This window comes from Mus caroli, chromosome 18 (assembly GCF_900094665.2).
Source record: "Mus caroli chromosome 18, CAROLI_EIJ_v1.1, whole genome shotgun sequence".
NCBI lineage: Eukaryota > Metazoa > Chordata > Mammalia > Rodentia > Muridae > Mus > Mus caroli.
The window spans coordinates 61,246,639-61,267,946 of NC_034587.1; the positions used below are offsets into that span (position 1 = coordinate 61,246,639).

Below are 21,308 nucleotides of genomic sequence, written 5' to 3' on the forward strand. Positions count from 1 at the left end.
GTCTACTGAGGAAGCTAGAACCAGCCCCTCTCCTATCACCCCACACACCCACAGCCTGGTGACAGCCTCTCTTCACCCGCTGCAACCATAACTCCCAGAGAGGTCCTCACCAGGGGATCTCTTTCCTTGTGGCACAACCAACCACACTTTGCTGGTGAGGCACATTCATTGTCCCTTGCTTCTAGGGCCGACCCCCTCCCGCCCCTCCCCCCACCCCGTGCTACACGGAAGTCTTCTCACTTCATCTTTGCAGCAGCTCAGATATGGACTGAGTTTCCTCACTCATTCCCATTTGCCCACCTTTCTGCCAGGTATTCTACACGTATCTTATAGTTCAAGAACAGCAGCCCACTTCTCTTACTCTCCTTCTAAGGAACTGAGAGGAAGAGGTCTGGAGCAGTAGACGTTGTCTTACCCAGAAATGGCTATTCCCTTTTCCTTGAAAGTCTAATCACTTCCCTCAGCTACATCTCTTATATTTTGTACAGTCTCTAACATTATTTCTTACGGCCAGAGGAGTTCTACACGTTTCAGGAACCGTCTCGGGACTAGATTCTCCTGTCATATACTCCACACTTAAAAGCAACAAAACAAAACAAAATAAACCACAGCTGCAGCAACAGAAAAAAAAAAAAAAAGGGGGTGGGCTACATAGATAACTCACCAGGGTGCTTTGGTGAGTATCCAGGAAGACTTAAATCCCAACACTGAATAAAAGCAGCTATGGCTGTGGTGGTGCCTTTAATCCCAGCACTCGGGAGGCAGAGGCCAGCCTGGTCTACAAAGTGAGTTCCAGGACAGCCAAGGCTATACAGAGAAACCCTGTCTCGAAAAACGAAAAAAAAAAAAATGCAGCTGTGGTGGCACCTACTAACATCAGCACTGGGAGGGAGGTGGTCAAAGGAGGCTCAGAAGTGCAAGGTCATTCTTGACTATATGAGGAGTTCAAACAAGCCTAGGATATATGAATGCCATTCTTTCAAAGGCAATAAAAAACAAAACTTTGTGTGTGTGTGTGTGTGTGAAGAGATAGCTTAGCCATTAAGGCCACTTGCTGTTCTTCCAGAGGTACAGACCTCTTTCCCCTCAGTTCCTTAGAAGGAGAGTAAGAGAAGTGGGCTGCTGTTCTTGAACTATAAGATACGTGTAGAATACCTGGCAGAAAGGTGGGCAAATGGGAATGAGGGAGGAAGTTTCTAGTACCCGTAGCAGGTAACTCACAACCATCTGTAACTCCAGCTTCAGAGGAGCTAACATCTTTTTCTGGTCTTTGCAGGCACTGGTACACACAAGGCTTATATCCATCCATCCATCTATCCATCCATCCACACACACACATACCACCACCAACAACCCCACTTAGAAACATGTGTTAAAACTGGAAAGTGCAGCTCAGGAGTGCATTTGCCTAGCATACACAAGGCCCTGGGTTACATCCCCAGCACTGCCAATAAATAACCACACAATACAGACATAAATATACATATATAAAATTACATGTTCCAAATATTTTACTAAAGCATTTATTTTCTTAAACAAAAATATACATTAAATCTCAGATTTACAGCATATAGAAATAATTTATGATTTGCATTTTAAATTATTAATATTGCACCCAGCAGTGTAAGTCTTTGACACATTTGCATTGCCAACCCTCCCCGCCATTCAAAAACAAAAAACAAAACAAAAAAAACAAAAACAAAAGCGAAACTTGAAACTGACAAAATTACACAAGCTAAATTTTCCATAAAAAAAGGAAAACATGCAATTCTTTTTATTTACATGGTAAAGTTGTAAACTTTCAGAAATTTACCTCTAGGAGATAGGCATACATTCTTTCATCATATCTAGACACTGCATTATAAAAGTACAATTTAATTTTTTTCCTGTCCTGTGTATAGAAGATGAACTACACATGATTTCCTTTTGGGAATTCACAGACTGCTATGAACATTTGCAAGGGGAAAGAAAGTTACCTACTACAACCCACAGAGGCCCTCAGTAGAGAGAGCAGGGAGACTGTTTTGTGAAAGAAATAAGATGAGAAAAATCCCCTGGGGGAAAAAAATAAGTTACCTTTTCAAGGATATTTTCCTTAATCACCTAATGTTTTTTCCAAAATAAAAAACAAAAACAACTGTTCTTTTTTGTCTTAGACATAAGACAGATGCAAGAGCAAGGCTCCAAAAGACTTGTATAAAATACTTTCTAGGAAGGGGGACACAAGCAGTTTCTTTTCAACAGATAATTCTGCAAAATATTCCCAAAGGTATCACTGATGCCCTCTGGGCTTTTTGTTTGTTTGTTTAAACTTATCTGTTCTGAACAGTAGATCTCTCTTTTGCTTCTAGGAAACACAGGGGAAAGTCCTCCACAGACTCCCTACCAGGTAAGTCCATGCTCCTGACAGTGGGAAAGCTCACACTCAAGCCCAAGCAATGAAGTTGCACGTATATATATATATATATATATATATATATATATATATATATATACACACACGTATGTTGCACATATATATATATACACACAATCTCATAGTGTTTTAAGTAATTTTAACCATTTTTGTATTGGGCTATATTCATAGTTCTCCTTGCCTGAATGAGGCCACAGGCAGCAGTTTGAATACACCTTTGTATGTATCATTCTCCTCTGTTGTGGGCAGTAGTAACAATGTTCCCATCACTTAAGAGTCAAGACTCTTGTTTCTCCCCTCCCACCCCCAACCTCCCAGTCCATTCAGTGACTGGGAAGAGCTAAATAGTGTTGTCTTCCAAAGGAAACCACAAGGAAAATTTCAATAGGCATAGTCCTGTCCCTTTCTAGTCAATTTTAGGTGATCCGTAATTGTGCATATTTATAGGACATCATGTGATGTTTCTTCCATTTTATATGGGACCTAGGACTCCAGCTTTGCCACCAAGCCACAAGGTGGCCTGCCATGTTCCTCAGCACGTGTATATTGTATAAAGTTGACATCACGTTTTTTCCATTTCTCAGTTATCACTTCTTGTTGAAAACATTTAAATCCCTTTCGTCTAGCATTTCTGAAACACACATTCCATTATCATGATCTATAGTCCTTTACAGATGCCACAATTTATTTCTCTTATCTAAATGGTACTTAATACTAGTGGATAATGTCCTCAGCTTTAAAAAAATATTTTTTGTCATTTAAAAAATTTTAAAATTAAAGTAGGGAGTCAAATCGCTTGGTAGTACAGAGAAATACCAAATAGTAAAAAAACACGGAATACATTATTTAGCTTGGTAGTAAAATCAAAACCAGAATGGAACGTTGCACTTAAATCATTCAATCAAGGAAACTTGTTTCAAATTTCGAAAGTTGGTAGAAAGAAACAGGGAGCCTGATCAAGGTCTGAAAAAGTCATTAAGCCACTTCCTGTCAGGTGATAAACATTAGCAACCCTTTGTTACTGCACCCATACATTAAAAACAGATTTTCTGTTTTCTTCTTTTTAAAGATGACAAGCAGAGGGGGAGTGCATCTGAGAAATCCACGCTTGAGGCCACAGATAGAAGAGTGTAATTGTAAATTTGTAGTGTAGTAGTGTCCTTCCAGCTGAAATGGGAGACTTTTCTAAATTCTGCGGTCTTCCATTAGGCCAGGATTAAAAAAAAGTTCCCTTTGAATCTCAGCAGACACAATCGGCTGAATAACAGGTGGTGTCTTGGCTTTGTGATTGCTTAACAGCACAATCCTAGAAGTTTATTAAAAAGGTTATTGTCATCAGTATCACTGTGACAACTTCAGTTTGTTTGTGTTTTTAAAAAGGTCCTGAGTCGTTCATTAAAGAAAAAACCAAAACCAAAACCAAAACGTCTTCCCAGCGCTCCGGTCTCTCAGCAGAGCAATGCCAATCAGCTCTCCACTGTGCGCCGGTACTCAGCCGTGCCATCCGCGATGATGGCATCCAGGGGCGAGCGCTTCTTGCGGATGCTGCGGCCAGAGGAGATGAGATCTGCGTAGCCTCTCTGGTGGGAAAAGGCATAGGCTGAGCGCCTGGAAGATACTCCCCTCCGGAACACGCTCTGCCGCCGTTTCCACTGCTCTTCAGCCTTCAATCGCTTTCGATGCTTCTGGATCTGGAGAGAGAAAAGCAAGAAGAGACAGATCTGAGATGCACAGGTCGCCTAGCCAATAGAAGCTGGGCAGAAGCTAGCCCCGCGGAGAGCCTTTACACCCTTATGCACGCACAAATGTCCCCGCTTTCTGGGCTAGCGGGACATGGAGGGTCCGGAGGGTTGGGGACTATTTCCACTATCCTGCAGGTAGATTTTGGAAAACTATTGCCAGGCATTTAATCCCAGTACTCAAAAGGTGGAGGTATCTTGGAGGTCAGCCTGGTCTATATCGCAAGTTCCAGGAAAACCAAGCCTCACACTTTTAGTAAGTGTAGTGGTTATTTCCTGTCAACTTGACACAAACTAGATTCATTTGAGAAGGAATGTTAATTAAGAAGCCGCCTCCATCAGATTGGCCTGTAGTCAAGGCTATAGGGCATTATCTTGATTAGTGGTTGGTATGGGAGGGCCCAGCCCAATGTGAGGGTTCCACCCCTGAGTAGAAGATTCTGGGTAGCATGCCGTTGAGAACAAGCCAGTGAGCAGCACCCCTCCAGCAGTTCCTGCTTCACTTTCTGACTCCATGGTCCTGCCTGATCGACCTTCTGCCCTGGCTTCCCTCAGTGGGAGCTTGTGACCTGGGAGTCATATGATGAAATAAACCTTTGCTTCCCCGAATTGCATTGGTCGTGCTATTTATCAGAGCAGTAGAAAGCAAACTAGGCTGCTAAGCTAACATTTTTTGTGAATCCCAGGGCAGACTGGTATGTGTTGACAAACCTCAAAGGCATGTTACAGCATAGTCTCTGTCTGTCTGTCTTTCTCTTTCTTGTTCTCTCTCTCTCTCTCTCTCTCACTCTGTGTGTGTGTGTGTGTGCGTGCATGTTCATATGTGCAGGTGCTTGCGCATGTGTGTGTGTACATGACTATAGAAGCTAGAGATGGATGTCTGGTGTCTCCCTCTATCCCCTCCACCCTAATTTTTGAGATAGGATTTGTCATAGAATCAATTCTGGAGCCCACAGATTCAGCGACACTGGCCAGCAAGCCCCAGGAATCCTCCTGCCCCCACATCTGGAGATGCAGGGTGCCAGGTGAAGTTGTTAGCATGTGTGCTGGAACCCAGACTCAAGTCTTCGTTCTTGCACTTAGAGAACTGAGGTCCTATCTCTTCTCTTGTTTACCAAGCACTGTCACAGTGTTCTCCTGGGCCCTTGCTTACCTAACGTCCACCCTCACCTTTCCATAGGATGCTGATTTAGAAAGGTAATCACCCTCCCCTCTACAGTGACGTTCTTCATAAGAGAGGGAGTTTTATCTTGTTGGCTATTAGTTCAATGTACAGCCTAATTCTGACAAATGACATCTGAGAAAAGTACACGTGCAAAGTTCCCAGGATCCTGAGGGAAAGGATGGAAGCCTTGTCCCCATTTATCGATGTGATGCCAGGAACTGCTGTGGCCACCTCACAGCACAAGATGAAACTAATAAAGAAGACACTCCCTTCAGAAGTGTGACGGGAAAAGCAATGTTAAATTGCTCAACAACGGGGCCTGGAGTCTGCTGATCATTATGCAAGGGGATCATTACACCGTTTTTGAGACATTGATTATATTATCAGATATGATATTTGCTTTAAATAAGGAGGGTGGGTGAGGGGGGAGAGAGGAGATCACCCTCTCAGAGACAAAGGGGAGGGGGAATTGGATAAAGAACTGTGGGAGCAGGGACTGGGAAGGGGGCAACATCTGGAATGTAAATAAAATAATCAATTAAACAAATAAGGGGAGGGGAAGGAAGCCCAAACCATTAGCATGGCAAAATGTTAAGATAATTGTAAAACTGAAGGGACAAGACCTGCTTCACTGTATGAACAAACGTCTGAAGGTTCACGATCCCTCACGATGGAATTAAAGAGAAACAGTGAGACAGCAAAATTCTTATCAGCCTTCCCACAGGCTTTCAGCAGGACAGGTAGTGATGGGGGATGTGTTGGATCCCCGAAGGGACACTGCTGTAGGAGGAGGGTAGGTCTGTATCTCTATGTACCTTATCACTTTCTGATGGCCAAATGGTCATGGACAGGAAACGGATGGCGACGACAGGTAGTAAGCATACGGCAACCGTCAGGATGATGGTCAGCCAGATGTATGGCTGTCTCAGGGCATTGGAAGCCGTACCTGCAACAACACAACAGGGACTCACAGGGACTCACAGAGGTGCTTCTATCCTGAGGACAGAGTTAGCCTTCCATATACTCAGCAGACATCTTAGGTAAGACTTTCTTTCTTTCTTTCTTTCTTTCTTTCTTTCTTTCTTTCTTTCTTTCTTTCAAGATCTATTTATTTATTATATGTAAGTACACTGCAGCTGTCTTTAGACACCAGAAGAGGGAGTCCAATCTCATTACAGATGGTTGTGAGCCACTGTGTGGTTACCGGGGTTGGTGCTCTTAACCGCTGAGCCATCTCTCCAGCCCAACATTTTATAACGATTTATTACCTCCCTACACTGCTCCAGAAATGGACTTCCCCACCCCACCTCCAGATTTTGTTTTTGAGGTAGGGTTTCAACCCTGAAGCCTTCAGGATGCCGAGATGGCAGATCAGATCCACCACACCCTGACAGGAATTCACTGTTGTTTGTTTGTTTTTTTTTATTTTTTATTTTTTTGAGACAGGGTTTCCTCCTGGTATACCTGGCTTTCCAGGCAGGACCTTGATCTGTAGATCAGGCAGGCCTTGAACTCACAGAGATCGGTCTGCCTCTGCCTCCCAGGCTCTGGGATTAAGGGCATGTGCTACCATTCATTGCCTGGCAGGAATGCATAATTTAAAATGCCTAGACCTGGAAAAGCCAAGTAAAAAAGGTCGATTGCCTGCTATAAGCTGATAAAGGAAGGGGGGAGGATGCTTTTGTTAATGCTGCACCAAGGAACAATGGAAGTTTGGCGCTGAGGTGGAGCTCTCAGCCGGATCCCTGCTTTGTGAGCACTCGGCCCTTAGGGTCATTTGGCAGTAGAGAGTTCCAAAAAGGATGTTAAAAATAAAGCAGTTATGAATACAGCTGCAATGAACATAGTGGAGCACGTGTCCTTGGGATATGGTGAAACATCTTCTGGGTATATGCCCAGGAGTGGTATAGCTAGGTCTTCAGGTAGAACTATTTCCAGTTTTCTGAGGAACCTCCAGATGGATTTCCAGAGTGGTTGTACAAGCTTGCAATCCCACCAGCAATGGAGGAGTGTTCCTCTTTCTCCACATCCTCGCCAGCATCTGCTGTCACCTGAGTTTTTGATCTTAGCCATTCTGATTGGTGGAAGGTGGAATCTCAGAGTCGTTTTGATTTGCACTTCCCTGATGTCTAAAGGATGTTGAACATTTCTTTAAGTGCCATTCAAGATTTCTCTGTTGAGAGAATTCCCTGTTTAGCTCTGTATCCCATTTTTAAAAATAGTTTTGGCCAGAAACTCCACACATTTGTCATATGAACTGGCAGCCCACAGTGTTTTATATGGGTCATGCCATTCAATCTATTCTGAGAGGTGGGAGCTGTTGTCCGAGCCACACCGGGAAACTGAGTCGAGAGCTTAGTGAGTTTGCCCAAGAAAACACAGCTAGCCAGGGCAGTCCCAAGATCAAAACCCACTCTGTGACTGGAGCCAAGCTTTGGCCACCGGAACTGGTGATTTGCTGTTGAATTTTATATACATGATGTATATGAGGATCATATACATTTCCCCAACATCTAGAGGCGAATTTACCACAAAGCTTTCTGTACTTTATATGGGTCCATAAAATTAATTTTTAAAATTTAAACTTTTATCTTTTTAAAAATGAGCACACAAGGTATCGGATGTCATCATGGCATTTTTTCAGAATGGGTTTCACCCTCCTCCCTTCAGCTTTCCACCCTACTGTTCTTCTTAATCCCCTACAGAACCTCTTCCCCACTTGGCGTCATCTGCTCTTCAGTATCCTGAGCATCCTTTGCCTATCTTCCGTCTTCCCTCATCATCTATTTTTACCCTCTCTTATTCTTTCTACTTTTTAAAGCTTTACTCATATTTACACACATACACACACACACACACACAGTCTTTGCTTTTAAACTACTAAATATAAATTAAATTGAGAGAACCCACTTCATATCAGAATCTTCTAAGTAAGCATTAAAAGAGTAAGAAAAAAAAAACCAAAACAAAAATAATGAAAACTAGCTCCACCCAGAGATGAAAAGGGTTACCATAGCAACAAGCGCTTAAGACTCAACAATGGGCCATAAAGTCCCAATCTTCTATTCAAAAAAAAGTTATGGAGAATTTTTATTTCATCATAAATCCAAACTATTTGAGAATCTCACAAAAGTTCAATTTATGTTTATTTTTGTATTTGTGGTATTTATATCAGTTTGATATAATGTATACAATATACTTTGATTATATTTAAACTCCACTCCGCTAACACTTCCCTCCCAAGTTCTTATCCTTTCTTTTTCTCTTTTCTTTCTTTCTTTCTTTTTTTTTTTTTAAATAACCCTCCAAGTCTGCTTTGTGCTACCCATATACTCAAAAGTAGGGCATTTACTAGAGCAGGGTGACACCCTTAAAGGAATCTGACTCTCCCTTGCTCAGAAGCCATCAACTGTCCCACTAAGTTAGAGGCAGAGGGCTCACGAGCCCCTTCCCCCTCCACACTGAAATACTGGCTGGCTTGACTCTGTGCAGGCAACCACAGCTCTGTGAGTTCATGAGTGCAGCAGTCCTGTCAGAGTCAGAAGACATTGTTCTCCTCCTGACCTCTGGCTCTTAAATTGTGTGTGTGTGTTACTTTTACATCTTATGTGTATGGGTGTTTTGCTTGCCTGTATGCCTGTGCATCACATGCATGCCTGGTGCTTTTGGAAGCCAGAAGAGGGCATTGGATCTCCTGGAGCTGGAGTTACAGATGTTGTAAGCCACCACGTGGATGGTGGGAGTCAAACCTAGGTCCTCTGGGAGAACAGCCAGTGCTTTTAACTGCTGTGCTATCTCTCCAGCCCCAACCTCTGGAGCTTAAGTCATGTGTTTAACAGTTACAATCATCTGAGCCCATGGCTTCTGTGGACTGTTCATTGAACTGCTGTTCAACAGACATAGTTCCAAAGATGGACCAGGATTCTGAGTTCTAGGTTTCCATTGTATTAGTAATTCGTCATTTGATTGGTTAATTTAATATTCTTGTCTTTGACCTATTTCTACACCCCCTTTAAAAATGATTAGAACTGTGATAGTGTTGCAGTTTTTGTACAAAGAACCTTAAAGTAGAAACACCTGGTCAAAATGTATGAAGCATTTTATAGTTAATTGTGCATTTTCAGAGTGTTTTGGAAAAAATTAAACCTTCTTTCAGAAATATATATGCACTCAATGTGTCATAACTATGGAGATTAGGTCTTGTGGGAGTGGAGGAAGGCTTTATTTAGCTGCCCCTGCCTCTTTCTTTTGCCTCTGTTTTTTTTTTTTTTTTTTAGGCAGAGCCTTGCTTTTAGCCCAGCTGGCCTGGAGCTCACTCTATAGACCAGGCCAACCCTGAACTTGGATTACAGGCACTTGCCGCTCTTCCCGGCAATTTAATCTTTGGTTTTATTTGTCTTTTATTACTTTTAAATTGTGCCTATTTATTGTCTTTTACCAAATACAATTTGAATTTCATTTTAATTTTTAAATTGAAGAAAGATTTTTTTCATCTAATATATGATCAAGGTTTCCTTTCTCTCAACTCCTCCCAGATCTCTCTACTTCCCCTCCCACCCCAATCCACACACTTTCCTTTCCTCTCTCTCAATAGAATACAAACAGGCATCTAAAAATAATAATAAAATAAGACAAGATAAAAACAAACCAGAATAGGACAAAACAAACAGAAAAAGAACACACACACACACACACAAGAGCACAAGAAACACAAAAAGATGTGGAAACACAGGTTCACATACACAGAAATTTCATGAAAACACAAAACTGGAAATCGGTAATATATATACACAAAAGTTCCATAAGAAACAAACAAAACCAAAGAGCCCTGAGAAAGAACTGTGGCACAAAGAATGCCATTAAGTTCATTTTCTGTTGGCCATCTACTGCTGGGCATAAAATGATATCTTAAAACTATGTGTGTATGTGTTGCCTGTAGAAGCCAGAAAAGGACATGGAACCCTTGGGACTGGAGTTCCTGGCAATCGGGAGCCACCTGATATGGGTTTTAGTGGCTGTTTGGAAGGGTCTAAGCAGGTTAAAGCCACATTAAGACGCAGCTGGGCATCTGTTAAATAAGATAACGTAAAGATTAAATAAAGGCCTGGGGCAGCCAAGCAAGTAAATAATTGTGCTTGCCACAGTTATTTACTGATCCTGGGTCCTCTGCAAGAGCAGTGTGTCCTCTTAACCACTGACCTATCTCTTCACCTCCGACTTTTAAATCTTTTTAAAAAGCTTAGTTCATTTCTATGTTTATTGTGCGTGCGTGGGTGTGTGTGAGTGTACGTGAGCACATTTGCAGATGTAGGTCCGAGGACAGCTTGTTTTGGGAATTCTTTCTCTTCTCCTTCGATGTGAGCCCACATATTGTCAGGTTTGGGTGGTGGGCACAGTGATTTACCTGCTGGTTCATCCTGCTGGCCCAAGCCTTTTAACCTTGAAGCTATCTTCTTTAACGGATGCACAGCTGTGTCTTAATATGACTTTACCTTGCTTAGACCCTTCCAAGGAGCCACTGCCATTCAATTCCTATTAGAATACTCATTTTTTACTAGCAGAGATATATGCTCTTTGTATTTTTCTGCTCACCTAAGGATTATGTGTGATTGTAATCTCATGGCACTGACCTACGCTTACTTTCGGAGTCTGGGCAATACCAACCTGTGAACTGAAATGCGGACGGAAAGAGAACGTGTATCCCAGCACTGTGGAAGTCAAACATGATGCCGAAGTACAGTGCGATGCTGCCGAAAATTGAAAAGGCATTCACAAAAGTCCAGTATGAAGTATCCAAGCCAATCTGTTGGGAAACCAGAAGCGGGATAAAAACCAGAGCACTCATTTGGGGACTTGAGCAGGAAAAGGAAAGATCTGTGAACCCTCCAAATTCCAATTTGACAAATTTCAATTTGGCAGTTTGGGTATGGTTTGGTTGGAACAGTAAACACCCAGAGACCAAGCCACCCTTGGCTCAAGCAAGAGAGAGAGAGAGAGAGAGAGAGAGAGAGAGAAGAAACATGCTAGGATGAGGGATGCAAAGAACCTTCTCGTTGTGTAAAGTGACAGGGGCTCTGAGGACAGGCTGGGCAGGCTTGCCTAGTTACAGAAGTACGGGTACCAACAGATACAGGATACCGTGAAGGAAAGCCACATACCTGGAAGTTGACCGTTATCACTAGAGCGGAGGCCACCGTGACGGCGAAGGACTGGTAGTCTGAAGGCGCCTCCCCATCCTGTCCCACTGTTTGCAGATAAGCGCCAAGCGGTATGAAGAAGAGGACCATTGAGGTTAAGACCCCATGCAGCAAACTGACAAAGAATCTCTTATAGTTGAACAGCAAGTCCCTCTGCCCCACTACATACAGCCCAGGGAATCGGAGGCTCAGCTTGTCACTCACGTCCTTAAAGAGAAAACAAAATTCGCCCATCAGGTCAAGGATGCAGGGACGTCACAGTGAGCATCTTGGATCTCACAAACAGCTGCACCTTGCCCCAGTGTTTTAGGAAGGCAAGCGGGAAGCCTGACCAGTATCTTTGTGTGCAGAGGTCAGTCAAGCTTTGGCTCACCGTCACTCAATGCTTACAGACCGTGGCTATGGGGAACTTATCACTGTACTAGTAAAGACAATAGTAATGTCAAGTAGTATGTGGAGATTAGCTTCTAACCCCCTGAGAGAATGTATTTGTATTATTACAAATCTAGAGGGAGAATACTCACACACAAGTTGGTAAGTTAATCCTTAATTATCCCAATTATTTCTTATCAATTATCCCTTCCCTAAGAATCACTTGTCCACCTAGCAAGAGGGGTGTGGGCTGCCTTGGTCTCTGTTCCCTTCCATTGGATCCCCTTCCCCACTGCCTGGAATGGCCTCTGTAAGGAGAGGATGACAGGGACCTGCTGGGACTAGATGCCCCAGGGTTGGGTGGTACCCAAGGGAGGCACCCCTTCCCTGATTAGAAGTGGGGAGGCATTGGGGGGGGGAGAGATTTGTAAGGGTTGGACTGGGAAGAGAAGAGGGAGGGGGGCTGTGATTGAGATGTAAAGTGAATACAAATAAAATATTTAAAAAAAAAGAATAACTTGTTAGGCGAAACATGATTTAGGAATTAGATGCGTAAACTTTGGAAACTATTAAAATTTACTTTTTAAAATAAGTTGTTGACATAAGTCAGGCTGGATTCTTGGGTGTCGCCTGAACAAATGTCTGAAAGGAAAATGTGAGCATCCTTGCTTGAACTCAGTGAAGCTACAGAAACTCTTTTTGGAACAGAGCAGAAAGCAGCTATTGTTGCTTGACAGGTATACCGGGGTTTATCAGAACGCGTGGATGCGCTTTCTGTAATCTCCCTGGCAACAGATGGGTCTTTCCACAGCACCCCATCCCAGGCCTCCTACCTGATCAAGCAGCCCCATGAGGAGCACAGGCAAACTGGAGTACAGCACGTTGTAGAGGGTGATAAACCAGTCCTCATACGCCGTCTGTGAACGAAGACAGAGGCTCTATGTCACACACAGACACATTACAGGTCTACTTTCACCACGCAGGACTGTCTCCTGCCAGCGTGGACCTCTCCTGAAGAGGAAGTAGCCCTCAGCTGGCCCTACAAAATAAGTCTATGCAGTGAGATATACCACAGGCTTTTCTATAGCAACAATCCCCTCTGAAATTGTCTCCTTAAATGTGTGTGTGTGTGAATACTATAAGGTTTTGCCAAAATATTCTGTTCTGACTAATAATGTTAGTAAAATAAAATCAGTGTTTATTTTTTTAAAAAAGACTTTAAAATTTTAAATTATGTGTATGTGTGTGCATCTGTATATGGGTATGTGCACATGAGTGTCCACAGATGCAAGAAGAGGGCTTTGGATCCTCTGGGATGGGAGTTACAGGTAGTCTGAATCACCTGACATGGGTATTGGGGACCAAATTCAGGTCCTCTATAAGAACAGTGTGTACTCTTAACCTTGAGGCAACTCTCTAGCTGGGTTCCTCACTTTCAGACTTCCTTGTGAAATGAAATTACAATTCTGAAATGGAAATGAAGCATTTAAAACTTTTTTAAATACTCAAAAAAAAAAAAGAATATTGAAAATAAAACTAGTTCAGGAAGGCTGGCAAGGTGGCTTCACAGGCAAAGGCACTTGTCACTCAAGCCTGGTGACCTGAGGTCAATTCCTGAAGCCCAGCTAAAGAACTGACTCCCCAAAGCTGTTTCTCTGACCTCTACATGTACACTGTGCCCTGTCCTCCCCACATAGACAGATACACACACAATAAACAAACAAATTCATAAAATGTTTAAAAGAACTAGCATTTTATTTATAAAAAGTTCTACTAAAAAAAAAATAGTTCTAAAGGAATCATGTTATATTACCTGGGCTGAGTAGCCATTGAAGAAGGAGTACCAGAAATGAACTAAAGTGAAGGCAAAGTTCTTGTAAAAGAAGTATCGTAGGAACTTGCACATCCTTATGTAAGACCACCGGCCGTGGACCAGCAGCAACCGCTGCAGATATCTGAACTGAGCAAAAGAATAGTCACTGGACATGACAGCTTGCATCCCTTCTTGTCCACTTATTCCAACACCAATGTGGGCAGCTGGGGGGGCAGAGGGAAAAAGAAATAGTGGGTTAGACATTGCTTTTAAGGCAGAGCATTGAGCAACATAAGACTTTCCATCGCAAAACAAAAACTCTTGCTTACCATCGCCCCACTTCCCTACCCCTGCCTCCAGCTCCTGATTTCAGTTCAGAAGGACAAGTGTGCTAAACCAAGCTCAGATGGGACTCCTTAAATAACTTGTGATAGGATCTCAGGTGGGTGATGAATTCCATTTGGATTATCTACCTGACATATCAGCCATCTCTTTCATCCACAGGGTGAGCCCCAGACACCCTTAGGAGCCAGAGATGAGTCAGCTGCACCGCACTTACAGTAGATGCTGCAAAACTAGCCCTGCCAACCTGCGTTCTTCCTCTGTTGTAAGTAGTAAGGCCGGAAAGCAAATTGGCATACTTTCCCAGACTCTGCTGCCATTGGTCTCAATTGTGACTGGGGTCCATTGTTTAGATCCACTCATGACTGGGAAACTGAGGTGACCTGGAGCCTAAAATCTCCTTCCCTCTTTGACATATCTGTAGCAGAGTTCTAACCATTTCCAGCTGATGGGCAGCCGTAAAGGCTTTTCAACTGAGAAGTTCTTTAGAGAGACCTAAACAGTAAAAGCTCCTCTAGTGAACGGGCCAGAGGCTACTCAGCCTAAAAAGGAACCCATAAGAGGGCTGGGGAGGACATGTTAGGACAGAGGAGGGGGCAGTAGTGCAAATGAGGTGTGTAAACAGAAAGGAGGCCATGGGAGAAGGATGGCTGCTTGTGTTCGTCAGCACATTTTTCTCTACAAGACATCACTGTCTTTGTTTACCTTAATTTTTAAGGCCTGGACAATATTCTGGATTCTCTAATTCAAAAATGTATTTAATAACTATTGGAAGAATGAGCACAACATTGGAAATCAGCTTTGCCTGTGAATGTGTGCATGCATGTATCTATCTTAAAGCCACAGTGTACCTTTAGCCCACAATCACGCCCAGTTATACGCATGCATATAAACATTATAAGCTAGAATCTGCACAGGAGAGAGAACGTGGGGTTTTTGTCTTCTTATGTACATTGTTCTTGATCTGGCAGAAAACTTATGACACAGACAGACACAGACACAGACAGAGACACAGACAACTTCTAGGTAGACCCCATTTTCCTGTATTTTTATCCCAAACAGATGCTCCTTAAGTTACACACACACACGCACATGCACACACTAGCACACACACATACACTAGCACACACATGCACATACCTTGCACACACACACACACATACACAACTAAATAAGTAAATGAATACAAATTTTAAAATAAAAGTTTAGGGCTGGAGAGGTGGCTCAGTGGTTAAGAGCACTGACTGCTCTTCCAAAGGTCCTGAGTTCAATTCCCAGCAACCACATGGTGGCTCACAACCATCTGTAATGGGACCTGATGCCCTCTTCTGGTGTGTCTGAAGACAGTTACAGTGTACTCATCATATACATAAAATAAATAAATAATAATTCTTAAAAAAAAATAAAAGTTTAAAGCAACTTTAGAAAACTGGGCCTGCATGAGGTTTATCTGTCTTTTGAAGACAGACGGTGAACCGGGGAAGGAAACCTCTGGAGGCTCCATCATTTAATAAAATGACAAGTCTGTAAGGCCTCTTCCCTTCCAGGACAACTAGAAAATTCTATCAGAACTGAATAAAAACCATGCGTAAGTTACTCTTTAGACACAGGCACAGACATATAAGGGTGCATAGTGGGACAATAATCCAGAGCTGGCCACCGAGGAGGGAGGGATCTCATTCAGAGCAGTGGCATCTGTGTGGTGAGACAGGCACAGAGCAGAGAGCAGAGAGGGACGAAACCGGCAGTGGCAACAGATGTGCGCATTGATAAAAAGCAAGAAGACATACGTCATACAGACGGCTCCTGCTGAAGAAGACAGGGCAGGGAGACTCTTAGCACAGGCCAAGGAGGAAAGGAGAGGAGCTCTGAGGAAAGAAAGAGATAAATCTGTGAGTCACAAAGTAGGCTCAATTCATATCCGGTTATAGGTGACACACTTAAGTTCCCCAGCACAACAGGCGGTGTGTGTGTGTGTATGTGTGCCTGTGTATGTATATGTGGTATGTGTCCGTGTGTGTCTGTGTATATGTAGTATGTGTGTGTGTTTTTGTGTATGTGTAGTGTGTATCAGTGTGTGCGGGTGTATGTGTAGTGTATATGTTAGTGTGTATGTCTGTGTTTGTCCGTGTATGTGTGCCTGTATGTGTGTGTATATGTGTTTCTCTGTGGATATGCATGTGTGATATGTGCAGGTCTATGTGTATGTCTGTGTGTATGTGTCTGTGTATATGTGTGTGTGGTATGTGTACATCTGTGTGTATGTGGTGTGTGTACGTGTGTATATATAGTAACATAATATTTTACTTTAACTGTAATAGCACTGAGTTAGACAACAGAGAGGATAATTTTCTTTTTTTCAGATGAGAAATTGGGCCTAACCTGAAGACCATGGGCTATCTGCTAGGGAGATCAAGACCATGAGATTGTGGGAGAATGTTTTCTGCAGGGCTTAGGTAAGAAAGAATAATATTCTCAAAATAAATACCAAAGAGAGAGAGAGAGAGAGAGACATAACAGTCCATGCTGAGTGCAGCAGAACTCTCTTGCAGAATTTCTTACATATCAAGGGTTTTTATTGCATTAAGAAAAAATAATTTTATTTGCAGAGCACCTAATTTTTTAATCAGGATAGAAGCAACAGTTAAAAATATTAAGTTCGGAGACTGGAGAGATGGATCAGTGGTTAAAAGCACTGGCAACTCTTCCAGAGGTCCTGAGTTCGATTCCCGGCAACCACATGATGACTTACAACTGTAAGTAACTGTCTGTATTGGGATTTGATGCTCTCTTTTGGTGTGTTTGAAGACCGTGACACTGTACTCATATACATTAAATAAATGAATAAAGCTTTTGTTAAGCCCTTAAAAATGAACTATCCTCAGAAAACCTCGCCATACTGTACATAAAAGAAACAGTTTCCCATGTATAGCTCATCTACTGGATGTTCGGTGAATCCCACTCCCGCTGAGCCTACTGCCGGCTTCCAGAGGGTAGGTCAAGGCAGGGAAAGCTGCCTTCAGTGATACCGGCCTATGATGCCTCAGTCCTGGCAACTGAAGAGACTTTTCCCTCACTCCCCCATGCTCCTACCCCTTGTGTTCAGCAAGCTGGTGTCACAAGCCACCTGTGTACAACTCACTTTTGATCATGTTGACATCATTGGCCCCGTCTCCAATGGCCAGCGTGATGGCTTTTTTGTACCTCTTCACCAGGTCCACCACCATGGCCTTCTGCTTGGGCGTGACGCGGCAGCAGATGACGGCGCTGCACTCGCAGGCCAGGTCCACGAAGTTCTTCTGCCGCTGCTCTTTCTTCTCTTCCAGCCGTCTCCGGCTCTGGCTCCGCATCCGCCTCTCCTCCTCTGTCCTTGGGAACTTCAGCTTCAGGATCTTACTTCTCTTGGTCTTCTTCTCTAGAAGGATTTCATTCTGTGACACCAGAAGGAGAAAGCACCACCAATCACTTTAGTTTTTACACCACGAGTACCACTCCCAAGATTTGAGTCCTGGGAAGGAAAGGTCATGGGTTATTTATTGTGCTAATAAAAAGCATACAATAAGATTATAGAAAATAGGCATGTCTTTCAAGTGAAAAGTGGAAATTACCCATATGTGGAACTCCCTGGATAACCAATCTCACCATTTTGCTCTAAACTCTTAGATAACCTCTAACATTAAAACTCAAACTTAGGAAAGTCACACTTGTTGTGACAGGCTAAGAGATGAGATTGACAGGCAATTAGTATGCAAAGCCATCAAGAATGGCCCCAATGGGGCTGGAGAGATGGCTCAGTGGTTAAGAGCGCCGACTGCTCTTCCTAAGGTCCTGAGTTCAAATCCCAGCAACCACATGGTGGCTCACAACCATCCGCTGTGAGATCTGGTGCCCTCTGTGCACAGCCACAGTGTACTTACATATAATAAATACATAAAGACATAAAAAAAAAAAAAGAAAAAGAAATAAAGAATGGCCCAAATGAACTTTCTTGAGTGACAGGCAAGACTCACTACTGATACACACAAGCCAGGAGCCAGTGATGATTAAGGCACGGTTTTCTCCAGGTGGAAAAAAGGGTTCATACACAGGAGGTGCAAATTTTGCAGAGACTCCACCTCTGTTTCTCTGATTCTCCATCCTGGTGTGAAGAAGAGAGCTAGGGGAAAATAAAATGAATTTGAAACAGGTGACTATAAAGTCTCATATATATTATGTGTGTGTGTATACAATATATATAATTTATGTTATTATCTATAATATATTACATATTAGAAATTAAATTTATATATAATATTATATATAAATATACTATATATAAAATATACATTATATATAAATATACTATATATGTGTGAGTGTGTGTGTGTGTGTATATATATAAAGACTAGGGCCAGGCATGGTAGTATATACTTTTAATCCTAGCATTTGGATCTTATACACACATAGATACACATGTAACCTTGATAGGCCTACAACTCACTATGTAGACCAACTAGCCTTGAATTCACAATCCCCCTGCCTCTGCCTCTCAAGTGCTAGGATTAACAGTTTGCACTGCCATGCCTGGCCTTAGACTTTAATTTTAACCTCACTTAAAAAAAATCATGCTACAAAGTACCCAGCCTGACATTTATCACATTGTTGAGTGTAGTTCATAGGGGTGAGCCTATTCACACACTGAGTAGCCAGTCCGTCTTGGAAAGCTCGCTTGTTTTGTGACTGGGTCACCTCACTGATGTCTTCAAGTTCATCAGGGCTATGAAATAATCTGTCAAACTCTCTTTCCCTTTGAGGGGTAAGCGATACTCCATTGTGTGGATATGTTGATTTTTGCTTATCCAACTCATACTTTAGTGGATGTCTGGGTTGCTTCTGTCTCTTGGCCTCTGTGAACAGAGCTATATAAATAGACTGTGCATATATATTTTTTTCAATATCCTGCTTTCAACTATTCCGAGTAGGTACCCAGGACAGGACAATATGAAAATTCTATTTTTTAATGCTCTTGACGAAGACCCACACTGTGGCCGCATGCCTTTACCCTACCAACACACGCCAGAGTTCTGCTCCTGCCATGCCTCACCAGAACTTAGCAACCACACATGTTTTATCCCACAGACACACTCCATAGTCCTGATCTTCACATTTTCTTTCTTTTCTGGGCATCCAGAAATAAGTCATAGTCTCTGATTTTGAGTTGCATGTTCCTAACAGTTTGTGATGCTGAGTACTTCTGTACACCCCTTAGCCATGGTGCCGCCACTGTGGGGAAATGTCTAAGTGCTCAGTCCTCCAGCACAGGGCATCATCTTGGAATTTTACCACGTGTCAAAGATCCAAATAAAGATGCAGGAAACACTGTGTCCATATGTATGAGAAAGGAAGCAGTCTTGATGTGAATTTTACCACGCTATTTTATGACATAAAAAAGGCTTTTCCCACATACTTAAAATCGTATCTGCTCTCCAAAAATCTCAGTGATGATAAATAAATTCATTAACTAATTTCTTTATTTATATATTTTTGGTCTTTTGAGACAGGGTTTCTCTGTGTAGCGTTGGCTGTCCTGGAACTTACTCTGTAGACCAGGCTGGCCTCCATCTCACAGAGACCTTCCTGCCTCTGCTCTTCAAGTGCCAGGATTAAAGGTGTGTGCCACTACCATCTGGCACTGGTGCTTTTTTTTTTTTTTTAAAGATTTATGTTTAATTTCAGTTATTTACAGTTGTGTGTTTATGTGACTGTATGTCATGTATATGCTGCCAAACATTGCTGCTGGGAGCTGAACTTAGGTCCTCTGTAAGAGCATTATGCACCCTTAACTGCTGAGCCACCTCTCCAGCCTTCTTATTGCTTTAAATCACTATAATTTATCAATATAAATTATCAGAACACTTTTGTATGATGGGGAGATGAGCTGTGGAACTTTAGAGTGGAAGTGACTAATCTCCTTATCTCACAAATCAGGAAATGAAGGCAGAAAGAAAGGATGTGATCTGACTTGCAGGAAGTCCACTGGAAATCTGGTAAAAGGATTCAGGTCTCCCCACTAAACCTGAGGCTTTCCCCATCCAACACACACCACCGCTATTCTTCATCTTCACAAGCAGGTTTCCCAGCTTGGGCACTATTGGTATCTTGAGCCAGATAATTCTCCTTCCTACAAGGTCACCTGCTATAGATTATGTCCTTTCTATAAGGCTTAGCATAGTCTTAGCTTCTGCCTACTAGAACTAGGTTAGGACCTTCTTCCCCTGTTACACCCACCAAAGATGTCTGCAGACACTGCCAATGATGCTCAAAAGGTAAAAAAATCTATCAAATTAGAACCAAGGCCAGTGAGATGGCACAGTGAGCAAAGAATTCTGCTATACAAGCCTGAGTTTGTTCCCCTAGAGCCCTCGTAAGCCATGTAAAGGTGGAAGAAGAGAACTGACTTCACAAAGTTGTCCTCTGAACTCCACACGTGTACCATGACATGTGCAGGCATGATGATGACGACGATAATAATAATAATGATGATAACAATAATGATTTAAAAAATGAGCAAATACTTAGAAGCACTGCCCAGAGAACTAGGCACTTACTAACTTCATCCCACATCAGTCTAATTCTCATTTTCAAGTTCAAAATGACTGAGTACTATGAAGTCATTAAAAGACTGGAGCAGACCAGTTCATGGCGCTGTGTGCTCAAACTATTTGATGGAAACCGTGATTTCAAAGAATCACCAAGAAAGATGGCTCGCCTCTCTATAACCGGGAAGTCAGTTGAGAGAATGACCCTAAGATTTGATGTCTGTATAAACTTGCCACTTAGTCTGGCTTAGGCCCAATCTGACCTTTTCCATAGAGAGATGGAAAAATTATTAAGCATCTTGTGTATAAAAAGTAAATAAAGCCATGTGGGACTTAACCAAGTTGCTTGCAGTCAAAAACCACTTTAGTTAATGTGGTTATTGGTATTTACCAAAAAAAAAAAAGGGCAAGTTCAAAATGGCCTGGTTTATGTGCTTCTGTGCAAACAGAAGGGATTTAGATCATAAGGCTGCTAGCTCTGTCTACCTTCGCAAACTGCCCGACGCTGGAAGGACTTACAGAGCTGACTGCATTAGAAAGGCTCACCATTGCATCCGGGTTAGAACACACAGCAGATGTGTATTCACAGCTTAATTCTACTTTGTGCCATTAGACAAGACTGTGATTTTTTCGGGCGTGGTGGTTGCACGCCTTTAATCCCAGCACTTGGGAGACAGAGGCAGATG

General features: G+C 42.6%; 1 protein-coding gene across 1 annotated transcript in view; it reads right to left on the bottom strand.

The window, feature by feature from the left end:
* Positions 1–2,504: 2,504 nt before the first annotated feature.
* Positions 2,505–21,308, bottom strand: part of Atp8b1 (ATPase phospholipid transporting 8B1) — a 138,788-nt gene continuing 119,984 nt past the window's right edge. The window contains exons 21-28 of the mRNA XM_021150778.2: positions 18,068–18,200; positions 17,187–17,475; positions 13,703–13,926; positions 12,723–12,806; positions 11,479–11,724; positions 10,985–11,123; positions 6,136–6,266; positions 2,505–4,107 (exon numbers count right to left, since the gene is read on the bottom strand). Of these exons, the coding sequence (XP_021006437.1) occupies positions 3,883–4,107; positions 6,136–6,266; positions 10,985–11,123; positions 11,479–11,724; positions 12,723–12,806; positions 13,703–13,926; positions 17,187–17,475; positions 18,068–18,200 (1,471 nt within the window). The 3' untranslated portion in view covers positions 2,505–3,882. The remainder of the gene's footprint in view (positions 4,108–6,135; positions 6,267–10,984; positions 11,124–11,478; positions 11,725–12,722; positions 12,807–13,702; positions 13,927–17,186; positions 17,476–18,067; positions 18,201–21,308) is intronic.